General features: G+C 39.6%; 1 protein-coding gene across 13 annotated transcripts in view; it reads right to left on the bottom strand.

Moving 5' to 3' along the window:
• Positions 1-27,326, bottom strand: part of TMCC3 (transmembrane and coiled-coil domain family 3) — a 271,029-nt gene that overhangs the window by 184,346 nt on the left and 59,357 nt on the right. For 9 of the 13 annotated variants that reach the window (XM_036891128.2, XM_036891125.2, XM_036891140.2 and 6 more), the window contains one exon: positions 19,220-19,334. The exons of the other annotated variants lie outside the window; for them this stretch is intronic. In XM_036891128.2, coding sequence (XP_036747023.2) covers positions 19,220-19,334 — 115 coding nt within the window. The remainder of the gene's footprint in view (positions 1-19,219; positions 19,335-27,326) is intronic. 13 annotated transcript variants of the gene reach the window in all.

Genomic DNA, 27,326 nt, shown 5'->3' with positions numbered 1-27,326 from the left:
TGAGGAGCTGGGCTCCAAACCCACAGTCCAGCCCAGGATAGGTATACTCGCCACTGTGTCGTTCAAACATGCTTGCTGCGTTCTATAATGTTTTCTGGCTTTTCCCATGACACTGCAGGATGAAGCCCTTCTCCTTTCCTTTGGTGTCCTAGCAAAACACCAGTTTGTCACTAGATGGTGAACATCCAATACTTGCTGCTACGTGTCCACACCACAGCTGGGGAGGACTGTTGTTCCCTGCTTTCTGTTTTTTCCAACTTAACATTGAGTCTCTTATTTCTTTCTCTACATGCTATATTCTAGTGAAGATTAACCCTTCATTTCCCTTCAAAAGCAGAATAAAATAATGGAATATTGATTTTGAAGATAAGGAAACAGGTTTTAGTTCTAGATGAAGGACCTTGGGCAAGTTATTTCACATCTCTGAGTCTTAGATTCCTTGCTCAAAAAATATGAGTAACCACATTTACCTTCTAATATCATTATGAGAAACAAAGGCCATAAAGTACATTAAGCACCTATTATATGCAATAAAGAATAACTCCCTAAAGCTCTTTCCTGTTCTAACAGTCTATAACTAGTTAGCTTTATTGCTTGGGTAGTTATATATCTTCAAGGAAGAAAAAAACTTAGGTTTGCTGGCTTGTTTCATCCTAAAGCATGTCTCTTGGAGGTAGAAAATCAACAAACCACTACTGAGCATCTACCAGCTGCACAGATCAGTTCTAAGGCCTGGGACTTATATTGAGCAATAAAATACATGTGCATGGAAAGATAACCAACCATCCCAAGAAGTAAACAACTGAACAGGACACTTATAGAAGGAGAAGACACTTTCCACCCAGCCCTGTGTGAGGATAGATGAGAGAAATTTTTAGGAAAGGGCAGAAAAGATGGGGAAAAAATTTCCAGGAAGGGCTTAGAGTGAGAGAGCAGTGAGGTCTGGGATATAAAGATGGAAAGTTACCAAATATATCGAGTCAATAGTGAGACAGTTGGCTAAGCGGCAGAGTTCATGGCAGAAAGTCAGGATTAAATAGATAATTGATGGTGGACACATTATCACTGCATTTTGCTTTACCATTTACCAAGTGCTTTACGTATGTGACCCTACTTAATCCTTACAAGGGCTATGCTAAACCAGGATTATCTCCATTTTGCAGTTGAGGAAACACACTCAGACAGATTCTAACTCACATTTGAGCCTAAAAATAATTCTGAGAAATGAACAGGGCAGGCATTTTCTCCATTTCAGGAAAAGGTAAATTAAGTCTCAGAGAGCACAGTGCTCTACCCAAGTGGTTTTCAACAATAAACCACACTCTTTTTATAATTAATAATTATAAAGCCACCTTTGAATCTGAAATGAAATAAAACTCATAAATAATATAATACCCATAACTATAACAACTAAAACTGCCCCCACAAATATCCAGAGTGTCACTATAGGGGACAACATACCCTCGGCTAAGACCAACCCAAAGTCAAAGGCAGAGCCAGGTATCAACTTAGTTCTTTGGACTTCTGGAGCAAGGTTCTTCCTCCTTGAAAACATATCAGGCAGACAGGCTGACAGTTCCTGCCCTTCTAACTTTGGCCACAAGTATGGGGAAGACGGTGACAATTACATCAGTCACATCCACACACATCCTCAGTTCTTCAATCTCTAAAACTCGTCTTGCTGAAATAGAAATGCAACTTTTGTATCCTACTCTGTTAGGGTAAATATCCCACATCCTTGTCCTAACAACAACCAAAATGAACAGCTTTTTTGAGAAATTACTTAATACTGCAAAATTTACCCATTTAAAATATATAATTTGGTGGGTTCTAGTAAATTAGTATACTGCAACCATCCCCATAATCTAATTTTAGAACATTTCATCACCCTAAAATGAAATCTTATGTACTTGGTAGTCACTCCCCATTCTGCCTTGCCTCCTGCCCTCTCCTCTCACCCTAGGTAACTATCAATCTACTTTCTGTCTCTATACTTTGCCTATTCTGGGCATTTCATATAAATAGAATCATACAATATGTGGTCTTTTGTGACTGGCTTCTTGTACTAAACATAATGTTTCTGAGGTTCATCAACGTTCTAGAGTGATCAGTGCCTCACTTTTTATTGCCAAATAATCCATTATATGAATATACTTCATTTTGTTCATCCATTTGCCAGATGAAGGAGGTTTGGGTTGCTTCCAGTTTTTAGCTGTTATGTATAATGTTGCTATGAACATTTTTGTACGAATTTGTGCGTGGACTCTTCTTCTGAATATATACTTAGCAGTGGAATTGCTGGGTCATAAGGTAACTTTATGTTTAGGGTTTTGAGGAAGTGTCCAACTGTATTCTAAAGAGGCTGAATGCCATTTTGCACTACCACTAGTAGTAGATGAGAGTCCCGAATTCTTCCCATCCTTGCGAACACTTGTTATCCATCTTTTTTATTATAGTCATCCTAGTTGATGTGAAGTGGTATCTCACATGGTTTTGATTTGCATGTCCATGATAACTAATGATGTTCGGCATTGTTTTGCACATACTAATTGGCCATTTGTATATCTTCTTTGGAGAAATACCCATCCAAGTCCTTTGTCCATATTTTTAACCAGGTTTTGTTGTTACTGTTGAGTTGTAAGAGTTCTTCATATATTCTGGATACAAGTCACTTAGATATATGATTTGCAAATATTTCCTCTCCCTTGATGAGTTGTCTTTTACTTTCTTTTTTTTTATTGAAGTATAATTGATATACAATATTATATTTTTTTCAAGTATACAACACAGTGGTCACCAGTCACACACATTATTAAATCCTCACCCCTACTAGTGCAGTTATTATCTATCAACATAGAAAGATGATACAACATGGATGGATCTAGTGGGCATTACGCTCAGTGAAATAGGCCAGGTGGAGAAAGACAAATAACATATGATTTCACTTATTTGAGGAATATAAAAACAAAGCAAAACAAAAGGAACAAAACAGCAGTAGACTCACAGACACCAAGAAATGACTATTGGTTACCAAGGAAGAGGGGTTGGGGCAGATCACAATATAAGTTGGTCACAGGGATGGTAGTACAGCATGGAGAATATAGCTGTATATATGGAGAATATTCTGTAACATCTTTCTACATTGATAACAGCAGCACTAGAGGGGATGAGGATTTAATAATATGGGTAACTTTTGAACCACTGTGTTGTACATTTAAAAACAATATAACATTGTATATCAACAATAATAAAAAAAAGATGCTATAGAACCATTGGCTATATTCTCCATGCTGCACTATCATCCCTGTCACCAAATTATATTATTGAGAATTTTTGTGCCCCTTTATCCTCCTCACCCTCCCCAGCCATCTGCCCCAACCCCTCCCCCTTGGTAACCACTAATCACATATCAGTTTCTGTGAGTCTACTGCTATTTTGCTCATTTTGTTTTGCTTTGTGTTTATATTCCACAAATACGTGAAATCATATGGGATCTGTCTTTCTGTACCTGGCATATTTCACTTAGCATAATACCCTCTAGGTCTGTCCATGTTGTTGCAAATGGTGGGATTTCTTTCTTTTTTATGGCTGAATAATATTCTGTTGTGTGTGTGTGTACCACCTCTTCTTTATCCAGTCATCTACTGATGGACACTTTGGTTGTTTACAATATTTTGGCTATTGCAAATAATGCAGCAATAACCATAGGGGTTTATATCTTTTCAAATTAGGGATTCTGTTTTCTTCAGGTAAATTCCTAGAAATGGAATTAGTGGGTTGTATGTATTTCGACTCTAAGTTTTTTGAGGAACCTCCATACTGCTTTCCACAGTGGCTGTACCAATTTACATTCCCACCAACCATGTAGGAGGGTTCCATTTTCTCCACATCCTCACCAACACTTGTTATTTCTTGTCTTTTGTATAGTGGCCACTCTAACTGGTGTGAGGTAGTATCTCATAGTAGTTTTGATTTGCATTTCCCTGATGACTAGTGATGTGGAACATTTCTTCATATGCCTGTTGACCACCTATACTTCTTCTCTGAAGAAATGTTTGTTCAGGTCCTCCACCTATTTTTTAATAGGGTTGTTTTTGGTATTGAGACATACAAGTTCTTTATGTACTTTGGATGTTAACCTCTTATAAGATAAATCATTTACAAATATATTCTCCCATACTGTAGATTGCTTTTTTGTTCTGCTGATGGTGCCCTTTGCTGTACAGAAGATTCTTAGTATGACATAGTCCCACTTATTCAGTTTTTATTTTGTTTCCCTTGACTGGGGAGATGTGTTCAGAAAATAATTGCTCATGCTTATATTCAAGAGATTTTTGTCTATCTTTTCTTCTAAGAGTTTTATGGCTCCATGACTTATATTTAGGTCTTTAACCCATTTCAAGTTTACTTTAGTGTACAGGGTTAGAGAGTTATCCAGTTTCATTCTCTTGCATGTAGTGGTCCAGTTTTCCCAACACCATTTATTAAAGAGGCTATTTTTTCCCTATTGTTTATTCATGGCTACTTTATTATATATTAATTGACAATGTATGTGTAGGTTTATTTCTCAGCTCTCCATTCTGTTCCATTGATCTATGGGTCAGTTCTTGTGCCGGTACCATAATGTTTTGATAACTGTAGCCTTGTAGTACAGCTTGAAGTCAGGGATCATGTTTTTTATCCTTCTTATTGTTAATGTGGTATATACCACATTGATTGATTTACAAGTATTGTACCATACTTGCATCCCTGAAATAAATCCTACTTGGTCATGATAGATGATCCTTTTGATGTATTTTTGAATTTGGTTTGCTAATATTTTTTTGAGGATTTTTGTAACTATGTTCATCAGGAATATTGGTCTGTAATTTCCTTTTTTTGTAGTTTCTTTGCCTGGTTTTGGTATTAGAGTGATACTGGCCTCATAGAATGAATTTGGAAGTATTCCCTCCTCTTCTACATTTTGGAATACTTTAAGATGGATGAGTATCAGTTTTTCTTTAAATGTTTGGTAGAACTCAGCTGTGAAGTCATCTGTTCCTAGACTTTTGCTTGTTGGGAGTTTTCTGGTTACCAATCCAATTCATTACTGGTAACTGGTCTGTTCAGACTTTCTGTTTCTTCCTGGGTCAGTGTTGGAAGGCTATACTTTTATAGGAATTTATCCATTTCTTCTACATTGTCCAGTTTATTGGCATTGTCTTTTACTTTCTTGATGGTGTTCTTTGAAGCACAAGTTTTTAATTTTGATGATGCTAAATGATTTTCAAGTTCTTCTTTATCCTTTAGGTGGAGTGAAATTAAGAGGTGGGTGTATTTGTACACCCATGTTTGAAGCAGCATTTTTCACAATAGCCAAAAGCTTGAAGTAACTGAAGTGTCCATTGACAGATGAATGGGTAAACAAAATGAGGTATGTACATAAAATGGAATATTATTCAGCCTGAAAAAGGAAAGAGATTCTGATACATGCAATAACATCATGAATCTTGAAGATATTATGCTAAGTGAAATAAGCTAGTCACAAAAGGACAAATACTGCATGATTCCACTTACATTAGGTATATAAAGTAGTCAGAGACAGAAAGTAGAATGGTAGGTAAGCAGAAAAGGGCTGAGGAGAGTGGAATGGGGAGTTATTGTTTAATTGAGACAGAGGTTTAGTTCTGGAAGATGAAAAGAGTTCTGGAGATGGGTTGTGGTCACAGTTGCACAACAATGTCAATGTCCCTGAACTATACACTTAGAAAAAAATTAAAAAGAAGAGGGCAGCAGTTAGTTAGTCTCCTGTCCATGGATTTTGGTTTCATCACCTTGTTCTTTCCTGCCAACTTCTATGGCAATAAGTAAGATGGGCCCAAAGCACAAAAAGTAAAAGGTTCAAACAATCCAAGAACAAGAGGACTTCTGAGTTAAATGAGACAGAAAATGTGAAAACAAATTCCTTCTGTTGATACTCGTATTTGAAGAACATCTCCATTATGTGGGGCACCATGTTAAATGTTGGGGATTCAGAGGTGCCTAAAATAAGGACCTATTCTGGAGGAATTCCCAAATAGGAATGTATTTTCAGTTCTGTGAATGGGATTCAACCTAATTCAACCTGTATACTTCCTGAATGAGAATCCCGTAAAGGTTGGATGGAACAACATTGCAATCAGTCTGACTACATCTAGGGAAGCTCCAGTTTCTCTCTCCTCTAACACAATGGAACATCTTTCAACTCCATGAAAAGCCAAAATTTATTCATCTATTATATATAAAAGAAGGATGATTATGTAATTTGGAATGCGGATAGTCATTTTTCTGAATGAATTAATGCATATGCTTGCTTACAGCTGTCTCATTTTTTCCTGAATGCATGTAAAAGTTTACTGCAGTGTAATAGTATCAGTCTATTCATACTGTGAAATCATTAACATCAGAGCTGACCTGCTGAGAACTAAGAAGATATACCACATATAACCAACAGCTAAATTACCTACCAAATCAAGTTTCTGAAAATTAGACACATCTTACTATGGCACAAGACTATACCAGAATAAGAAAAAGTTCTAGCAGAGGGAATAGTTAGAATAATTTATGCCAAAAACAGCTTTTAAAAAGTAGTAGAAACATCTTTTGAGATAGCCACAAGAGTTCATAGCAGTAATTCAGCTAATATTTATTAAGCATCCACTATGTGCCAGGCACCATGTTAGGTTCTAAGGATAAGATAAAGAATAAGACTCAACCCTCTCCAAGATCTCAGAGACAAATAAGGAACATGTTCAGTAACATACAATAAATACTGTGACAGAAGATGTATAAAGGTGCTATGAGGACTATAAGGGGCTAGGATTGTGGAATGGCATGGAGAAATCAAGGATGTGTAGAAACTTAGGATGTACAGAAGCAGCTAGGCTAAGAAGGTAGAGAGAGGGTCAGTGTTCCTGGGAAAGAGAACAGCATACACAAGGGGATGGCTTATCTACACAGGTACGACATTGGGCTCCACAGTCAGAAGATATAGGATAGAGTCCTACTCCACTATATGTCAGATAAGTGACCCTGTAAGTTAATTCATCTTTACCGGCCTCAATTTTCTTATCTGTAAATGAGAATAGCAATTGTACCTCCTCATACAAGATTAAATGAGATAAACATGTAAGAAAAGCTCAATAAACATAGCTATTATCATCAAGATTTGGTTTTTCAGTAGAAAGGAGTGTAGTAAGAAAATGGAGAAAAGCATTTGATCCTTCCGATTTGCTTTTACTTTCAACCTAGCCATGAAATACTCATGTCCAATAATGATAATGTCTGAGACACTTAAATTATTGATGCAAACCCTCTTATGTGAACAAACATGTTATGTTAGGGTTAGATTCATCTGTGAGTAATGAGACCAAAAATAATGATTTAGACAAAATTTAAATGCCTATCTCTTATATGCAAAAGTCCAGAGGTAGGCAGTACAGTGCCAAGTATGCTAGCTCTGGTCCACAATGTCTCAGAACCAAAAGCTTTCTAGTCCACTGTTCCTACATCCTTTGAGTGTGGTCCCTGTTCTCATGACATACACTGACTAGAGCTCTAGTCACCATGACTGTTCCAGGCAGAAGAGTGGAGGAAGGGATAAACAAGAAAGTGAGGACAAAGGGCACACACCAGTTCTTTCAAAAGGATCCTGGAAACTACCAAACAACCTTCTACTCACATTCCATCAGCCGGAACTAGTCATTTGGCCACCTCTAGTTACAAAGGAGCCTGGGAAATGTAGTTTTTATTCTGGTTGGTTATGTGACCAGCTAAAACTTGTGGTTTCTGAAAACAAGAGAATAAATGTTGGGCATAACTAGCAGTCTCTGTCACAACATTCTATGTGCTAGAAACTCAAAATACAGTAGATATTTTAAAAGGACTGCATCAGTCATGCCACTAGTGCTAATTATGAGAAATGGGCAGAACTCTAGTCACAAAAATTGACAAAAATATCAGGACAACTGGTACACAGAGGTGAGCCACAAAAGAAATGAAAAGAGCTGTTGATAAACTGGTTATCTGCAAGCAGTTTATCAACAACTCTTTCATCTCCTCTGTGGATGAGAATGTGAAAGCAAGTTACTGATACTTTTGGTAAATGTAGGCATAGTCTTTGATTCAGTAAACCCATTTCATGCATCTTCTTCAAAAGTGAAACAAACAATACGCACAAATATGTTTGCTGAAGAATATTCAGTGAGAAAACAGATACTTAACTATATACTAGGATTGAATTACTATACAAAATGTTGCAGTATAGTATACAGCCATTAAAAAATGAAAACTATGTAGAAACAAAAGCTTTACCTTATGAAGTGAACAGAAATTTTTTATTGATTATAGTTAGATATACATTAAATGTATATAAATGAAGACATAAATTAAAATCTTTCGCACTGAGGGGAGGGGCGGAAGATGGCGGCGTGAGTAGAGCAGCGGAAATCTCCTCCAAAAAACCACATATATCTATGAAAATATAACAAAGACAACCCTTCCTAGAATAAAGACCAGAGGACACAGGACAATATCCAGACCACATCCGCACCTGAGAGAACCCAGCACCTCGCGAAGGGGGTAAGATACAAGCCCCGGCCCGGCGGGAGCCGAGCGCCCATCCCCCCAACTCGCGGCGGGAGAAGAATAGGCAGAGCGGGAGGGAGACGGAGCCCAGGACTGCTGAACACCCAGCCCCCGCCATCCAGGCCAGAGTGCAGGGCGCTTGATACTAGGAAAACAGGGCAGCAAGAACAGTGAGCAGGCACTGGAGGCCGGGCGCCGGAGGACATAAGAAAAGCGCGCGACCATTTTTTTTTTTTTTGCAGTTTTGTTTTGGCGAACGCTTTTTGGAAGTCTTAAAGGGATAGGGACCAAAATACTAGGGAAACAGGGCAGCAAGACTGGTGAGCAAATGCCTGAGGCTGGCGCCAGAGAATAAAGAAAAACGAGCAGCCACATTTTTTTCTTTTTTATTTTTTTTTTGTGGTTCTGGTTTTGTTTTGGCGGGTGCTTTTTGGAAGTCTTAAAGGGGCAGGGCGGGTCACTTAATCCAGAGGTAGGGAATCTGGGGATCTCTGGGCACCCTAACCCCTGGGCTGCAGGGAGCAGGGAGGCCCCTTACGGAGATAAATAGCCTCCTGGCTACTCCCCCTCCAACACGACTCCACCACTTTGGAGCAGAGGCCTGAACCATGCCATGCCCACAGTAACAGGGGAGATAAACTCCATAGCAGCCCGGCAGGAAGCAGAAACCCTGTCCGCGCGCAGCTGCCCAGCACAAGCCACTTGAGGCCGCTGTTCTCCCAGGAGAGGAGGGCCACAAACCAACAAGAAGGGAAGTTCTTCCAGCCGTCACTCGTCCCAGCTCTGCAAACTATTCCTATCACCATGAAAAGGCAAAGCTACAGGCAGACAAAGATCACAGAGACAACACCAGAGAAGGAGACAGACCTAACCAGTCTTCCTGACAAAGAATTCAAAATAAGAATCATAAACATGCTGACAGAGATGCAGAGAAATACGCAAAAGAAATGGGATGAAGTGCGGAGGGAGATCACAGATGCCAGAAAGGAGATCGCAGAAATGAAACAAACTCTGGAAGGGTTTATAAGCAGAATGGATAGGATGCAAGAGGCCATTGATGGAATTGAAACCAGAGAACAGGAATGCATAGAAGCTGACATAGAGAGACATAAAAGGATCTCCAGGAATGAAACAATGTTAAGAGAACTGTGTGACCAATCCAAAAGGAACAATATCCATATTATAGGGGTGCCAGAAGAAGACGAGAGAGGAAAAGAGATGGAAAGTATCTTAGAAGAAATAATTCCTGAAAACGTCCCCAAACTGGGGGAGGAAATAATCGAACAGACCACGGAAATACACAGAACCCCCAACAGAAAGGATCCAAGGAGGACAACAAGACACATAATAATTAAAATGGCAAAGATCAAGGACAAAGAAAGAGTTTTAAAGGCAGCTAGAGAGAAAAAGGTCACCTATAAAGGAAAACCCATCAGGCTAACATCAGACTTCTTGACAGAAACCCTACAGGCCAGAAGAGAATGGCATGATATATTTAATACAATGAAACAGAAGGGCCTTGAACCAACGATACTGTATCCAACATGACTATCATTCAAATATGACGGTGGGATTAAACAATTCCCAGACAAACAAAAGCTGAGGGAATTTGCTTCCCACAAACCACCTCTACAGAACATCTTACAGGGACTGCTCTAGATGGGAGCACTCCTAGAAAGAACACAGCACAAAACACCCAACATATGAAGAATCGAGGGGGAGGAACAAGAAGGGAGAGAAGAAAAGAGTCTCCAGACAGTGTATATAACAGCTCAATAAGCGAGCTAAGTTAGGCACTAAGATACTAAAGAGGCTAACCTTGAACCTTTGGTAACCACGAATTTAAAGCCTGCAATGGCAATAAGTACATATCTTTCAATAGTCACCCTAAATGTTAATGGGCTGAATGCACCAATCAAAAGACATAGAGTAATAGAATGGATAAAAAAGCAAGACCCATCTATATGCTGCTTACAAGAAACTCACCTCAAACCCAAAGACATGTACAGACTAAAAGTCAAGGGATGGAAAAACATATTTCAAGCAAACAACACCGAGAAGAAAGCAGGGGTTGCAGTATTAATATTAGACAAAATAGACTTCAAAACAAAGAAAGTAACAAGAGATAAAGAAGGACACTAAATAATGATAAAGGGCTCAGTCCAACAAGAGGATATAACCATTCTAAATATATATGCACACAACACAGGAGCACCAGCATATGTGAAACAAATACTAACACAACTAAAAGGGGAAATAGACTGCAATGCATTCATTCTAGGAGACTTCAACACACTACTCACCCCAAAGTATAGATCCACTGGGCAGAAAATGAGTAAGGACACAGAAGCACTGAACAACACAGAAGAGCAGATGGACCTAATAGACATCTATAGAACTCTACATCCAAAAGCAACAGGATATACATTCTTCTCAAGTGCACATGGAATATTCTCCAGAATAGACCACATACTAGGCCACAAAAAGAGCCTCAGAAAATTCCAAAAGATTGAAATCCTAACAACCAACTTTTCAGACCACAAAGGCATAAAACTAGAAATAAACTGTACAAAGAAAGCAAAGAGGCTCACAAACACATAGAGGCTTAACAACACGCTCCTAAATAATCAATGGATCAATGACCAAATCAAAATGGAGATCCAGCAATATATGGAAACAAATGACAACAACAACACTAAGCCCCAACTTCTGTGGGACGCAGCAAAAGCAGTCTTAAGAGGAAAGTATATACCAATCCAAGCATATTTAAAAAAGGAAGAACAATCCCAAATGAATGATCTAATGTCACAAATATTGAAATTGGAAAAAGAAGAACAAATGAGGCCTAAGGTCAGCAGAAGGAGGGACATAATAAAGATCAGAGAAGAAATAAATAAAATTGAGAAGAATAAAACAATAGCAAAAATCAATGAAACCAAGAGCTGGTTCTTCGAGAAAGTAAACAAAATAGATAAGCCTCTAGCCAGACTTATTAAGAAGAAAAGAGAGTCAACACAAATCAACAGTATCAGAAACGAGAAAGGAAAAATCACGACGGATCCCACAGAAATACAAAGAATTATTAGAGAATACTATGACTACCTATATGCTAACAAGCTGGGAAACCTAGGAGAAATGGACAACTTCCTAGAAAAATACAACCTTCCAAGACTGACCCAGAAAGAAACAGAAAATCTAAACAGACCAATTACCAGCAACGAAATTGAAGCAGTAATCAAAAAACTACCAAAGAACAAAAACCCCGGGCCAGATGGATTTACCTCGGAATTTTATCAGACATACAGGGAAGACATAATACCCATTCTCCTTAGAGTTTTCCAAAAAATAGAGGAGGAGGGGATACTCCCAAACTCATTCTATGAAGCTAACATCACCCTAATACCAAAACCAGGCAAAGACCACAACAAAAAAGAAAACTACAGACCAATATCCCTGATGAACGTAGATGCAAAAATACTCAACAAAATATTAGCATATTAGCAAACCAAATTCAAAAATACATCAAAAGGATCATACACCGTGACCAAGTGGGATTCATCCCAGGGATGCAAGGATGGTACAACATTCGAAAGTCCATCAACATCATCCACCACATCAACAAAAAGAAAGACAAAAACCACATGATCATCTCCATAGATGCTGAAAAAGCATTTGACAAAGTTCAACATCCATTCATGATAAAAACTCTCAGCAAAATGGGAATAGAGGGCAAGTACCTCAACATAATAACGCCATCTATGATAAACCCACAGCCAACATTATATTGAACAGCGAGAAGCTGAAAGCATTTCCGCTGAGATCGGGAACTAGACAGGGATGCCCACTCTCCCCACTGTTATTTAACATAGTACTGGAGGTCCTAGCCACGGCAATCAGACAAAACAAAGAAATACAAGGAATCCAGATTGGTAAAGAAGAAGTTAAACTGTCACTATTTGCAGATGACATGATGCTGTACATAAAAAGCCCTAAAGACTCCACCCCAAAACTACTAGAACTGATATCGGAATACAGCAAAGTTGCAGGATACAAAATCAACACACAGAAATCTGTGGCTTTCCTATACACTAACAAGAACCAACAGAAAGAGAAATCAGGAAAACAACTCCATTCACAATTGCATCAAAAAAAATAAAATACCTAGGAATAAACCTAACCAAGGAAGTGAAAAACTTATACTCTGAAAACTACAAGTCACTCTTAAGAGAAATTAAAGGGGACACTAACAGATGGAAACTCATCCCATGCTCGTGGCTAGGAAGAATTAATATCGTCAAAATGGCCATCCTGCCCAAAGCAATATACAGATTTGATGCAATCCCTATGAAACTACCAGCAACATTCTTCAATGAACTGGAACAAATAATTCAAAAATTCATATGGAAACACCAAAGACCCCGAATAGCCAAAGCAATCCTGAGAAAGAAGAATAAAGTAGGGGGCATCTCACTCCCCAACTTCAAGCTCTACTATAAAGCCATAGTAATCAAGACAATTTGGTACTGGCACAAGAGCAGAGCCACAGACCAATGGAACAGACTAGAGAATCCAGACATTAACCCAGACATATATGGTCAATTAATATTTGATAAAGGAGCCATGGACATACAATGGGGAAATGACAGTCTCTTCAACAGATGGTGCTGGCAGAACTGGACAGCTACATGTAGGAGAATGAAACTGGACCATTGTCTAACCCCATATACAAAAGTAAACTCAAAATGGATCAAAGACCTGAATGTAAGTCATGAAACCATTAAACTCTTGGAAGAAAACATAGGCAAAAACCTCTTAGACATAAACATGAGTGACCTCTTCTTGAACATATCTCCCCGGGCAAGGAAAACAACAGCAAAAATGAGTAAGTGGGACTATATTAAGCTGCAAAGCTTCTGTACAGCAAAAGACACCATCAATAGAACAAAAAGGAACCCTCCAGTATGGGAGAATATATTTGAAAATGACACATCCGATAAAGGCTTGACATCCAGAATATATAAAGAGCTCACACGCCTCAACAAACAGAAAACAAATAACTCAATTAAAAAATGGGCAGAGGAATTGAACAGACAGTTCTCCAAAAAAGAAATACAGATGGCCAACAGACACATGAAAAGATGCTCCACATCGCTAATTATCAGAGAAATGCTACAGAGAAATACCTAATTGGGCTACTCCGAAAATGAACTAAGATACGATATGAAAAAGAACTTCCAACATCAGCACTCTCTGGAAGACTCATGCCAAAAGATGATCACCAAAAAACCCCAACAAAGATCCACGCACTGCTACAGCTGTAGATGCACTCATCCCACCAGTTCCTGGACTTGCCATGGGAATGAGGAAGGAGATATCTAAGCTGGCCTGTGCATACAGTAAATTATCAGAGAAATGCAAATTAAAACTACAATGAGGTATCACCTCACACCATCCAAAAGACAAACAACAACAAATGTTGGCGAGGCTGTGGAGAAAGGGGAACCCTCCTACACTGCTGGTGGGAATGTAAGTTAGTTCAACCATTGTGGAAAGCAGTATGGAGGTACATACATCAAAATGCTCAAAACAGACTTACCATTTGACCCAGGAATTGCACTCCTAGAAATTTAACCTAAGAATGCAGCAATCAAGTATGAGAAAGATCAGTGCACCCCTATGTTTATCACAGCACTATTTACAATAGCCAAGAATTGGAAGCAACCTAAATGTCCATCGATAGATGAATGGATAAAGAAGATGTGGTACATATACACAATGGAATACTACTCAGCCATAAGAAAAGGGCAAATCCAACCATTTGCAGCAACATGGATGGAGCTGGAGGGTATTATGCTCAGTGAAACAAGCCAAGCGGAGAAAGAGAAATACCAAATGATTTCACTTATCTGTGGAATATAAGAACAAAGGAAAAACTGAAGGAACAAAACAGCAGCAGAATCACAGAACTCAAGAATGGACTAACAGGTACCAAAGAGAAAGGGAATGGGGAGGATGGGTGGGTAGGAAGGGATAAGGGAGGGGGGAGAAGTAGGGGGGTATTAAGATTAGCATGCATGGGGGGTAGGAGAAAAGGGAGGGCTGTACAACACAGAGAAGGCAAGTAGTGATTCTACAACATTTTGCTATGCTGATGGAGAGTGACTGTAAAGGGATTTATAGGGGGGACCTGGTATAGGGGAGAGCCTAGTAAACATAATATTCGTCATGTAAGTGTAGATTAGTGATACCAAAAAAAAAAAAAAGGGCAGTTCCTGTGTGGTAACCTCCAATGAGTTCTACACAAGAGTATAAAGGGCATATAAAAGTGTAGGCAAAGGGTCTGTTTGGCTACTCCGAAAATGAACTAAGATACGATATGAAAAAGAACTTCCAACATCAGCACTCTCTGGAAGACTCATGCCAGAAGATGATCACCAAAAAACCCCAACAAAGATCCACGCACTGCTACAGCTGTAGATGCACTCATCCCACCAGCTCCTGGACTTGCCATGGGAATGAGGAAGGAGATATCTAAGCTGGCCTGTGCATACAGTAAAACAACAAATTTGACTGGATCTATACTGTTGGAACTCAACCAAGAATTAGGAGAAGTGCAAGTTGTAGCGCTCCAAAATCTTACAACTACAGACTATTTACTGTTAAAAGAACATAAGGGATATGAACATTCCCCAGGAATGGGTTGTTTTAATTTGTCTGATTTCTCTCAGACTGTTCAAGTTCAGTTGGACAATATCCACCATATCATAGATAAGTTTTCACAAATGCCTAAGGTGCCTAACTGGTTTTCTTGGTTTCACTGGAGATGGCTGGTAATTACAGGTATGCTTTGGTTATTCCTATTATGTTAATGTGTGTGCGCAATTTAAGTAGTAGCTTAAAACCTATACAAGCTGAAGTTACTCTACAAGAAGATATGTCAAAGAAATAATCAATCTTCCCATGTTTTCTTCCGCCTGCTACTTCTATAGCTTTTCTTCTTCCTTCCTAATTACAACCCTTAAATAGAATTCGTGCCTCATATCAAATTTACCGAGTATCATAATTCTTCCAAGTGGTAAAGATACCTCAAGACAAATGCTGAGCATAGAAGCTACAGGGCATAAATATGCAAAGAAATAAAAAGCTAACCATTTCAAACAATAAGGCTTCTCTCTCACTTACCAACTTTACATTTCCCTGTATGGCCCCGGAAGATGACTGGTTAGCCAGAGACGAGTAAGATTCCTCAAGGGAGGAACAACCTAAGACAGGCACAGTCGCAGGGGAGTCATCAGGTGAGAAATTGGGGATCAACAGAGGTGAGGCTTAGAACCTCATCCCCCCTGTTCTGAGAGAAATCTTCTGCATACGTGGATGTTTTATTGCCCTTGTCTAGCTTGGATTAACACATAGTCTACAGGCACACACCTGATCATCTACATTTGCTCTCTTACAACACTAAACTGTGTTTTCTACCTTTATCTTGTATCTACCTACCACTTCAACATTTTATTAAAAAAAATAATAATAGAGAAATGTGGTATCCACATATAAATCAAGTATAAAAATCAAATGAGTATTCATATTTGAACTGACTGTTTATAGTTCATAATGCATGAGCAAAACTGAAGGTTTCTGTGATGGCTGCCCCTGTACTGTTCACCATGTAAGATCTTATTCACTATGTAAGAATTTGTTCTCCATGTAAGAACTTGTTTGTTATGCCTCAGAAGATTGGAGACTGACGAAAATTAGGCTTGGGGTGGATTAATGCTTGTGCATTGAGCAAGGACTCCCCTATACAGAATTTTATTGTTGTTAACAACCATTTGATCAATAAATATGAGAGATGCCCTCATAAAAAAAAAAAAGTATACACTTCCAATGGTAAAATAATAAGTATCCGGGATGTAATGAATATAGTCAAGATATTGTAACAGCTTGGTATGGTGATAGCTGGTACCTAGAATTGTCACGTATATAAATGTTGAATCACTATGTTGTACACCTGAAACTAGTGTAATGTAATACTGTGTGTCAACTACCCTTCAATAAAAAATAATTATCTACAAAAAAAAAAAAAAAATCTTTCGCACTGACTAGGGGCTCTAAACCCCTGCCCAGTGTAAAGCTAGGTCGGCTTTATATAGTCACCAGGACTTTAAAAATATAAATAATTCTCTGTTCTGCAGTTTCAAAGAGTTTGAAAAATTAATCAACAGAGAGCACAAACTTAGTTACAATGAAATATCATGTATTAACCAGAACTGACATCAGCTACAAAGCTGACTACTCTGAATTTACCTCCTTTCCCTTCTCTTTATTCCTCAATAAGTAGATCACTGACAGAGTGGAGACTATGAAGCAAAGGAGTAACTACTAACCATTAAAAGAGGTAAAGCAAACTGAACAAAATTAAATCACCAGTTCCAGAATAATAACAGTAATTAAAACTGCAATTCTTTAGAAAAAGTTTTCCTCCTCTGAGAAACTTGCATGCTCTCTCCTGTCCACAAGTGTGAGTGATGTACCTTATACTGTTTCCCTTTTATACATGGCTGCCAGGAGGCTCCACATAACCAATCAAAAGACGTATTTTAACACTATGAATAGTATTTTGGCATTTTCTCTTTTTCCCTTCTTCTGACTTTCAATTTCTAGACCCACTTTACTAGTGTAATTATTGTACAGATTGAAAGTCACTTCAAAGTCCTTTTAAGAAGGCACAGATAACTCAGACTCTCTGGAAACTTTTATGTTCCACCAGAAATAACACACAGTCTAGCTTCTCCTGTGTCAGCTCATCAGAACTATCCAAAGCCCAGAGCTCTCATGACAGGCACTTTGGTATCAAAGGCCATAGTAAACATCTTATACATTGTAGAACAGACACTGCTCAACTCTACCGTGCCAGATTCTCCACAAACAGGGCCTGTGGTTAGAAAGCAATTGCTATCATTTTCTCATCAGAAAAAAAGTACATTCTATTGTAATCCTCCACAGATATTTCAAACCATCTAATGTGCACCCCCTTAAATCACAAAACTAGCTGCCTTTATAAATACTATAGATTTTTATTGTGCATAAATTATTTTACAAGATAAAGTGCAAAGGGTAAAATACCAAGAGATTCAATAGCTCTCTCTGGTTTTATTTAAAGGAAAAGTATTCTCTTCTCTTTATAAAGACATATTATTGTTCTTTTCCTCTTCATGCCATTGTTTCATGTTGTAAAATCATGTAAGATACAAACAGTCCCAAAGCCTGCAAAACAACAGAAGGTTCTCATGAAAGTTAATTCTTGTAGCACACAGGGAGAACTTCCGATACATCATCTGGTGGCACACACATTAGTTTTTTTCTGTAAATATTCAAGCACTCACTATATGCCAGGCACTGGGCAAGGGACAGACCCTGCCTGCACTTTTCCTGTACATGTCATTTCGGGGAACACAAAGGGTTTTGTCAGAGCTGACTTTCCACTTGCATGCTGCAGTACGGTTGTCCTAATTCTTCAAGGATTTAAGTATTCTTGTACCTCAAGCCCCTTCAGTGTCCCCCACAACAGGTCTCTTCTCCAGAACCCAGACTGCCTCCATGAACTCACGATTAGCATAGCAGGAACCCCAAGGCCCTGATCCAGGATGGTGGCTCATAGCAGGTCTGTACAGTTGATAAATATTGCCAGCAGCCTCCCCGGCTGGGTCCTCCTTCATTCAGGTTTGGTCTAACAGGTCCAATACTGCAAACCGTTCACCCACTGCACCCATTTCTTCCCACCTTCTTGTGTCACCTCTTCCCCTTACCTGACAGAGCAAGCAGGAGATCAAAGACTTTCCCTCTTCACCTCTCTCAAGAGGACCAGAGTGTCAGTTTTTCCATTTTATTATAATTGAAGATGACTAGCTGGGGCTTTCACCCCTCCCGCAAGGTGATGTTCAAATGCCCACATTGTCAATGGCATCAAGCAAGTTAAGAGTATCCTTTCTCTTTTTATTTTGACAAATGTGGAATCATCACAGATACTCTGCTTAAAGTAAAAATGATGCTGTGAAGAAAAAGCAACTGTGGCACTAGACAATCCACAATGGGGTATGAAAATGATTAAACCAGTAACTAGAACTTTGCTCCAGCAGAATCCCAAACAAGGGCACTGGAGGGCGAGCATGACAGATGCAAAATCTGAGGACCAGTTCCAGCAATGATTATGCAAAGCACTGGCCTTTCATGCTTTGATGGTAATGCACTCATTTCTCCAACTTCCAGCACACTAAATGCAAGTGCAGCTTACTGATGGCAACTAGATTGAGAGGTAATTGGGAGCTGAAAATAGAGACTTTGCCTCATTATGATAATCCTCTACCAGGAACGTTTGTTGTGTAAAAAAGCACCATCTTCTGGGCACCTGTTTAAAGGAACACCCACTAAAGATCTCAAGAGTGCAACCATTAACAGTGCGTTCAGGCCATGAATGCTAATAAGCCCATAAAAATAAGTAAAACTGCATTTATTTTTAAAACGGTATTTTGATCAAGGACCTAGAATGACTGAATCTCATTTCAGGTAAATAAAATGTGAGAGCAATAAGTTCAAAACATGAGACTTTTCTGCTCACCTGATTTCCTCCTAATGCCATTTTTTTCTACTCTTCTTTTCCTTCCCACTCCTTCCTTTCTCTCAGGCACATGGCCAGCATGCCTTGTACAACCTCTTGTAAGAGGCAGGGTGTCCTGAGGAAAGAAGAGACAAAATCCTTCACCATTTCTTTTCTTCTGTCCCCCCTCTACAGCCTGAACAGCCAGTGGACCTACCCTGGGGGTGGTGATGATAACAACTACCATTATGTATCTACCCTGTTCCAGACATGTAAAAAATCTATTTTAATTCTTACAAGCACTGAATAAGGACTAAATGCTTTTAAAATCATTTTTTGATTGTAAGTAAAAGAAAACAGTAGTTTACATAAATAAGAGTCTATTTTCTTTGCATGAGAAGAAATCTGGACAGTTCCTAGGCTGCTTAGTGAGCTCAGTGATGGTAGGGCATGGGGTTGGCATCTCGGTGATCTCCTGGGTCTTCCCCCACATAGTTATGAAATGGCTGCACCAGTTCCAAACATTGCATCCAAGCGCAGCTGCATGCAAGGCAGGAAGCAAGGAGCAGCATGGGCACAGGTAATCCTCCTTCACTTCCCTCCTACCCAGGAAGGAGATCTCCTAGAAGCACCTCAGCAGACCTCCCCTTACATCTCATGGACCAGAAAGCACTCACATGCCTACCCCCAAGGCTGGGGGCAAGGCCCCTGTTCCTGAGTTTAAGTGACCTCTGTCCTGTTCTGTCAACACAGAATGAAAGAATAAAGGCTTTGGATCAAATAACAAACAGTCTGACATAGTAGTATCTCTAACCTACAGATGAGGAGACTGGACCTCAGTGAGGGGATGTACCTGCCAAAGGTCACAGCTAGTAAGTGGCAGAGCAGGGGTTCAAAACTGGGGATCAGGCTGTTTTTCAATCAGAGATCCAATCAGCTCCTACAATGACTCCCTCTTTTTTCTTTCATTATATATAGATATACATTTATTTTTCCCCTTGAGACAACCATACTAAGCCTATGAATTCAACTGAAGACCATGTCCAAATCAGGCAAGTCCAGAGCACCTGAGGTGCAGATGTTTCTGCTCTGCAAAAAGCAGCCACATCCTAGTTATCCTGTATCAGGGCTGGAAACTCGCTCTCCCCAGGTCACTGGGGGAGGGGCCATCCTGTTAACAGAGCCCCAAGGAATTGCCGCCAACGAGGGGTGCGGCAAGCAGAGCCTGACAAAGATGTCACCCTCAAAAATACGAAGAGGTGAAGGCCTTTTGTAAAACTGAGAAGGCATTTGCCTCCCCCTCAGCCCCAGGTGAGACGGGATTCGCGGGTCCCTGCAGTCAGCCCCTGGAGGCAGCATGGTGGCAGAGGAGGGAGGCAGGGTGGAGACACGTGCTGCCCAGGTGTGTCTCCTGACCCCTTGGTGCTTCGTTGTTCCTAACCTTATAATGAGGATGGCAATGGAATCTACCCCACGGTACTCTTTTGAGGATTAAAAGACCTACTATATGTTAAGAGGTTAACAAAATGTTGTCTCGTTGAACATTAGTGCATTAGGCAGGAGGAGTAGTGGCAATACTGGGGGGAAAGAAACCAAGCCAGATGCTTGCCTGTAACCACCAGGATTTTAAAGAGTTAAAGCTACTATCAAACTGCCTCACTACCCTCAGCTCCAAGCTCAGAAGTCTGGCTAACTTCTCCCTAAATTCATTCAACTATGAACAATCACCCCAAAACAACTCATATACAAACAGGTATAAAATTTGATATCATACAATATTTTTCTTTATTTTTCTTTTATTCTGTGTATGTTTTTGTGTATGTCATTCATTTTTTTGTGAAATATCCCAAGGAATCGAGAGAATGTACATAACATGCATGCACATTTAAAATAAAATCATGAAAGATCCATGTACCCATACCACAGTTTAAGAAATAGAATCAAATCAGTATCTTTGAAGTCCTTTGTATCCTTCTACGATTCCAGGGCCTTCCTCCCCACCCATTCTCCCCACTCATCCCTACCCCGCCCCCCAGCACAGGTAAACACCAATCTGAAATTTTGAGTTAATCATTCCTTTGCTTTTCTTTATAGTTTCATCATATATATATATATATATATATATATATATATATATATATATTTATTTATTTATTTATTTATTTATTTATTTATATCCCTAAGCAACAAGTCATTTAATTTTGCTTTATTAAACTTTATGTGAATGAAATTATAAAGTAGGTATTCTGCAACTTGCTTTTTCATTCAATATCTTTTAGTTTTATCCATGTGTACACATATTTTATGCTTCATCCATGTTTGCTGTTATATAATAATAATCCACTTCAGGACTATACCACAATTTACTTACCATTCTCCTGCTTATGGATATTTGCCTGTTTATAGTCAAGGACTCCAAATCTTAAGATAGGCTTACACAGATCCTAAATATTTAGGGTAATCATATAATTTATTGTCCAAACTGAGACATGTTTCAGTGAAAGGGAATGCTATTCATAACTACACCAGGGCAACAGGCATAAATGAAGGTGTATGTCACCCCGCGAATACTGAATATCACCTCAGGATTTCTTAATCACCCCCCTAAAGTGAAGACTGAGGCATTTAAATCCAATCCTGCTTGACTAATGGTGAGTTCAAATCCTTAGATGCTGTTAGCATCCACATTTGGGGTATGCCAACCTGGAGCAAACAACCCTGAAGGAAAGCCCTCTCAATTATTTCTTGTATCCTGAGAAGAAGAAAAGCAAATTCTTTGAGGTAAGATGGAGAAAAAGCACAGCTTCCCAGCCTCTGCCATCTCAGACATTTAGTTAATGATCATTGCAAGAAAAATCCAGCAAAGGTAAAATTTAAAAGGCCTTAAAATCCAAGCCTTTTTTCTGAGCCAGGACAGGGCTAAGGGCCTCGCATCTACTGCCCTCATTTAAAATGAAGCTCACAGAGGTCGAGTAATTAGTCTAAGGTCACAATGCACAGAAAGGGCAGAGCCACAAACAACGTGTCTAGGTAGGTGAACATATAATTTACTACATAAATCAGGGCACTTCTGGGAGTAAACAGGGGGTGTCACTAAAAACTGAACCAGGAAAGCCAGTGTAAACTGAGCTGCCCCAGGCACACCAGGACACAGGGTCCCTCCAGTTACAACTTTTCCATATGTTCTTATAACCTTCCAAGCTCAGATACAAGTGATTTGGGGGACTGGCCAGATTTTGGACACATTCCTTTTGGGTGGAAGTGTACCTCCCTTGACAGATATACACAGCTCCTCACGCCTTCCTTTTCAGGACACCTGAGACATGTCCCAGTAGCATTCTTCCATCAGGCACAGCAGGCTGCAGGGGATCCTAATTTGCTTCCCTGAGACTCACAATTAAATTAGAGCAACATTCCTCCTCCCCAAGCATCTCCAGAGGTCACGTTGCATTCATGGGGGCAATCATCACCCTGAGCGGCTGCGACCGTGTTTCCTGACTGGAGGTTCTGAAGACTTTGCCTGCAGCAGGTCCCTCAAGACCCCCAGCCATGCTCCCTCCTGCACACACGTGCACACTCACACACACACACACACCTGTGTATGCATGTGTTCTCTCTTTCTCACACACAGACACACACACAAAAAAAAATACCTAATAGTTTTTTTTTTAATGTTCAAGACATGGAAAAACAGAGAACTACATAACAGTATCCCTGCAGCCTACAGCAAATGTGTGCCTTTTGCTCCACAAAAGCGTTCACAACCACACTATTCATTGTGGCCCCAAACTAGAAACAACACAAATGTCCAACAACAGTAAAATGATGAATGGTGGTCTAGTCATACAACAGGAATGCTCTCCAGGTGTAAAAATGCACAAATCCTGGCTAAACACAATAAGTTAATCTCATAATTACAATGCCAAGGGAAAGAAGAAAAAGTATATACACTATGATTTCATTTATATAAGGTTCAAGATGGGCAAAACTAATAAAAAATGAGGATGGTGGTTAGTTTTGCAGAGGTGGGGGATATTGATTAGAATAAGCCACATGTTTGCTTCTGGGGTGTTGATAATATTCCACTTCTTCATCTGGATGGTGGTTAGAGGTTGTAACTGATAATTCATTAAGCTATACCACTGACAATGTGTGCATTTTTCTGTGTGTATATTACATTTCAAGTAAAAAAGCTTACTTTCTAAAAATCTAGAACTAAAGCCTCTCAAGTACTCTGTTACTTGGACCAAAATTACCTTCACTGTTCAACTGTCTGTGTGACCTTGGGCAAGTCACCTACCTTCTGTGTGTCTATTTCTTTCTCTGTAATCGCACATGATTAGAGTTGATGTTGATAAGTACTCGATATAAGTATATGGAGCATGATTATTTGATGAATTATGAGAGTTACCACCTCTAACCACCATCCAGATGAAGAAGTAGAATATTATCAACACCCCAGAAGCAAACATGTGGCTCCTCCTAGTCAATATTCCCCACCTTCTCTGCAGAACTAACCACCATCCTCATTTGTAATGTTGTAGATTAGGTTTGCCCATCTTGAACACTCCTTTTGGTACACAAGAAAGCACTAAAAATATCAGTTGTTTGAGTTAGTGGTATTCCATTTACACCTGTGCTCCTCATATCTGGGACTTATTTCTCTATTTATCAGATCCTCTGGACTGGGGGAGGATGTACTGAAATGAACAAGTTCACCTATCCCTGTTGTGGAGCTAGAGAAATGAATAGCTAAATCCCTTCTGGAGGATGATCTGGCCATAGGTACCAAAAGCCCTATGGCACCCAGTAATTCCTTTCTAGGATCTCTGAAATTCATAACCAAACATCAGCCTGAGTGTAAGCACCTGGCTCTCCTTTTAATCCCTGTCCCTTGCCCTGTAGCAAATTCTTCAAAGTTTACACAAATTTTGTCAATTTTTCCACTCCATATCTTAGTCCAAGGCATCATATTCCCTCTTCCCTGGACTACTACAGTGTCTTCCAAACTGGTTTCTCTCATCACTCTTGCTATCCCTGTCCCCAGTCTATTCACTACATAGAAGCTCAAGCAATGGTTTTCTTAGGCTAAAGTAAAAAAATCATTACCAAGACTACAAGGATCAAAGTGGTGATCCCATCTGTGAGGAGGCTGTCCCACCCTTTCCCATTGCTGCCTGCACTCCAACCAAGCTGGCTGCATTGTAGGTTCTTCATTGGTGCCCAGCTCTTTCTCCCTCAGGCATCTGCATATGCTGAAGCACTCTCCATTGCCCATTGTCTTGACCCTTTGGCAACTCCAATCTCAGATGTCATTCCCTAGTTTTAATCTTATAATGACATCTCAGTGCCCTAAGGATGTTTTAAGTGTCTTATATGATTTTTGTGACTAGCCACAACTAACCAATCTCGCCTACTACCTCCAGTCTCTCAACGAGGCAGATTGCCCACGACTCCTTCAAATGTACCAGCATTCCCTCCATCCCTTTTCATGCATATGGCTTCATCTGCCTGGAAAAATCTTCTTGTGGCTAATTTCTATCACCCCCACGGTTCAGCCTGAATGCTACTTCCTCAGGAAACTCCTCTTACCTCCATTAGGTGCACCCTCCATGTGTGCCTACAGCACCAGTAACCATTCTATCACAGCATTTACTATATTCAACTGCAATTATATTTCTACCTATTTGGTAAACTATATAGAGGCATGGATTACATCCATATTTCTCAGAGCCATTGAACAATGACTTCATCTTAAAAATACAACTTTTTCCCATGAATGAGCAAATGGAGGTTAAAAAAATAGGAAAATAACAGATCTCAGCAGGAAATATTCTAATAAGTGGTGTTTTCTTCCTAGGAAAATGAAGCAAATCTAGACTTCCCTCAATTCCCCTATCCTAAGCAAAGTTTCATATGTTGTCACTTTTGTTCTCACTAGCTGGCATAGTGATTATTTAACAGCATTTGAATGCCCTGAAGCAATCTATAGTATGCACACAAAAGAACTGATAGGTACTAAACAGACTGAAAAGATGTATGACACAGAATTCATAAAATGGCAGAATATAAAAGAAAAGTAAATCAGGAAAACACTAGAGGACATAAGAATAATAAACAAAAAGTAAATCTTACACAATCTGCTTCCCCAAAGGGATAAATAGCTGTTAATCTGATAAAATTGCTTCATGTGAAAGACCTTCAGAATCCCAAAGCCAGAGACCCAGTCTGGGCATTGGTGTCAATTCAGGGGAGAAGTGAGATAAACAGAGCCTACGCCTTGTGACCCTGAACCTGACAACCTTACGGAGCCACCATAACTCTGCACTGCCTACATCCACACTCGTTTACATTCAAGAGAAAGACACCTCTACTTCACTTCATACTGGACAGCTTCACGTCGATCCCAAGTCAGCCAATTTCAGTGCACTGGTCCCAGCTCTCTCCTCTAGAGGAAAACATCCCAATCCATCCCCCTGTACATACCGGCCCTACAAATGTCTAGAAATACTCTGGGATTCAGTCTAAGAAAACCTGGGTTTCCATGCAATCTTGAGCACGTTGTTTTAATACTCTGAAGCTCATTCTTTATCCACAAAATGAAGATTCCTTCCTATCTTTCCGTAGAAATATTGTGTAGTGGAAAGAGCATAGGTTTTTGAGTCAGATACAGATTCAAATCCCTTAATGCCTGTGTGATCATGTGCAGCTACTTAACCTCTCTGAGCCTGTTTTCTCACCTTTAAAATATCTTACCTCATATGGCATTCTAAGGATTGGATAAAATAGGGAATGTGAATCACTTAGCAGAGAGGCTGATGTTTGTAAGCCCAGTCACTTAATATAAAACAGCAGCTATGTTCATGTCCTTTTCCACAGTGTAGTGCTGTAAGTCACGGTAACAGCAACTAACAATTGCTAAGCAAGCGCTCATGTGTCAGGCACTGTTCAAGCACCTTTCCTGTAGTAAGTAATTTAATTCTCACCACGAGGTAAATGCTATTACTATCTCTATTCTACAGATGAAGATACTAAGGCACACAATGTCAACTACCTTGCCAAGGTCTCAGAGACAGAGACATGAGCCCGAGCAGTGTGAAACCAGAGCCGCTGCTGTTGTGGACAGAATGCCCCACACTTCCTGTGTACTGCTCGGGGGTAGTGTCATGTCTCCCCCAGCAATGTGAGAGCTTCCTTAGGCCATGGCCTGCATTTATACATCTTAGCATCCTCCATGGCAGCAGCCAGGGAATCTTACCCTCCAAGCACCTGTGATAACTGATTGGCAGACAAGTCACAACTGAATCAATTTCCAAAACACCCATAGTGTCAGATGATCTTGAAATTGACCTTGTCTGCTGAACCAAGATGTACCTGAACTAAAACACAGAGGGTCTCTGCTACAGGAGTAGAATATCTCTCAACCCAAAGTACAGTTCTTGGGCTTTCGAAGTCAGATCCCCAGAAGTTTGAAAAATGCTGAAAACAATTCTGACCAAGGTCTATATGCCTCTAGAGTTTAAACTGTCTGAGTTTAAGGCCTCTGTCATTCACTCAAATTAAAATACCTGCCAGACAAATGAAATGTGCCACAGAGTTTGTTAATCAACAGAGAGCTACAATTTCCCCTCAGCACTGATGGACAAGAGAATTACGCATGTTGTCAACATTAGGGATGATGACTGAGTATGTCACTGTGTGAAGTAGGCGCTAGGGTTGCAAATGACAGGACACAAACCTCACTAACACACCCCATCAATTAGGAATATGTGATAATTCTTATTTCTGAACTTTATTTTTATTATCTATAAAGACTGACAATATGCATAATAAATGAATAAACAAGATGAGTTCATCCATTCTACTAATATCTATTGTGAATCTATCTTGTGCCATCACTAGGTAACAGCCATAGATGTTATTTTGTTATGACTCTCGTTTTTAAAAAACTCTGTAGTGCAGGAAGTAATGTCTCTATTTTTAAAAAATGAATTAGAAGTCTGGAAAATTAAACAGTGGTACATCCATACAAAGCAATGCTATGCAGCTATAATAAAACCAATATGGTACATCAGTTTGTGCTAACATATTGACAAAAGCAATTGCTGAATGAAAAAAGCAAGAGGTG

Source organism: Manis pentadactyla, chromosome 10 (assembly GCF_030020395.1).
Source record: "Manis pentadactyla isolate mManPen7 chromosome 10, mManPen7.hap1, whole genome shotgun sequence".
Classification (NCBI taxonomy): domain Eukaryota; kingdom Metazoa; phylum Chordata; class Mammalia; order Pholidota; family Manidae; genus Manis; species Manis pentadactyla.
The sequence above is the reverse complement of the archived record's forward strand: the minus strand, read 5'-3'. Positions and strand labels throughout refer to the sequence as shown.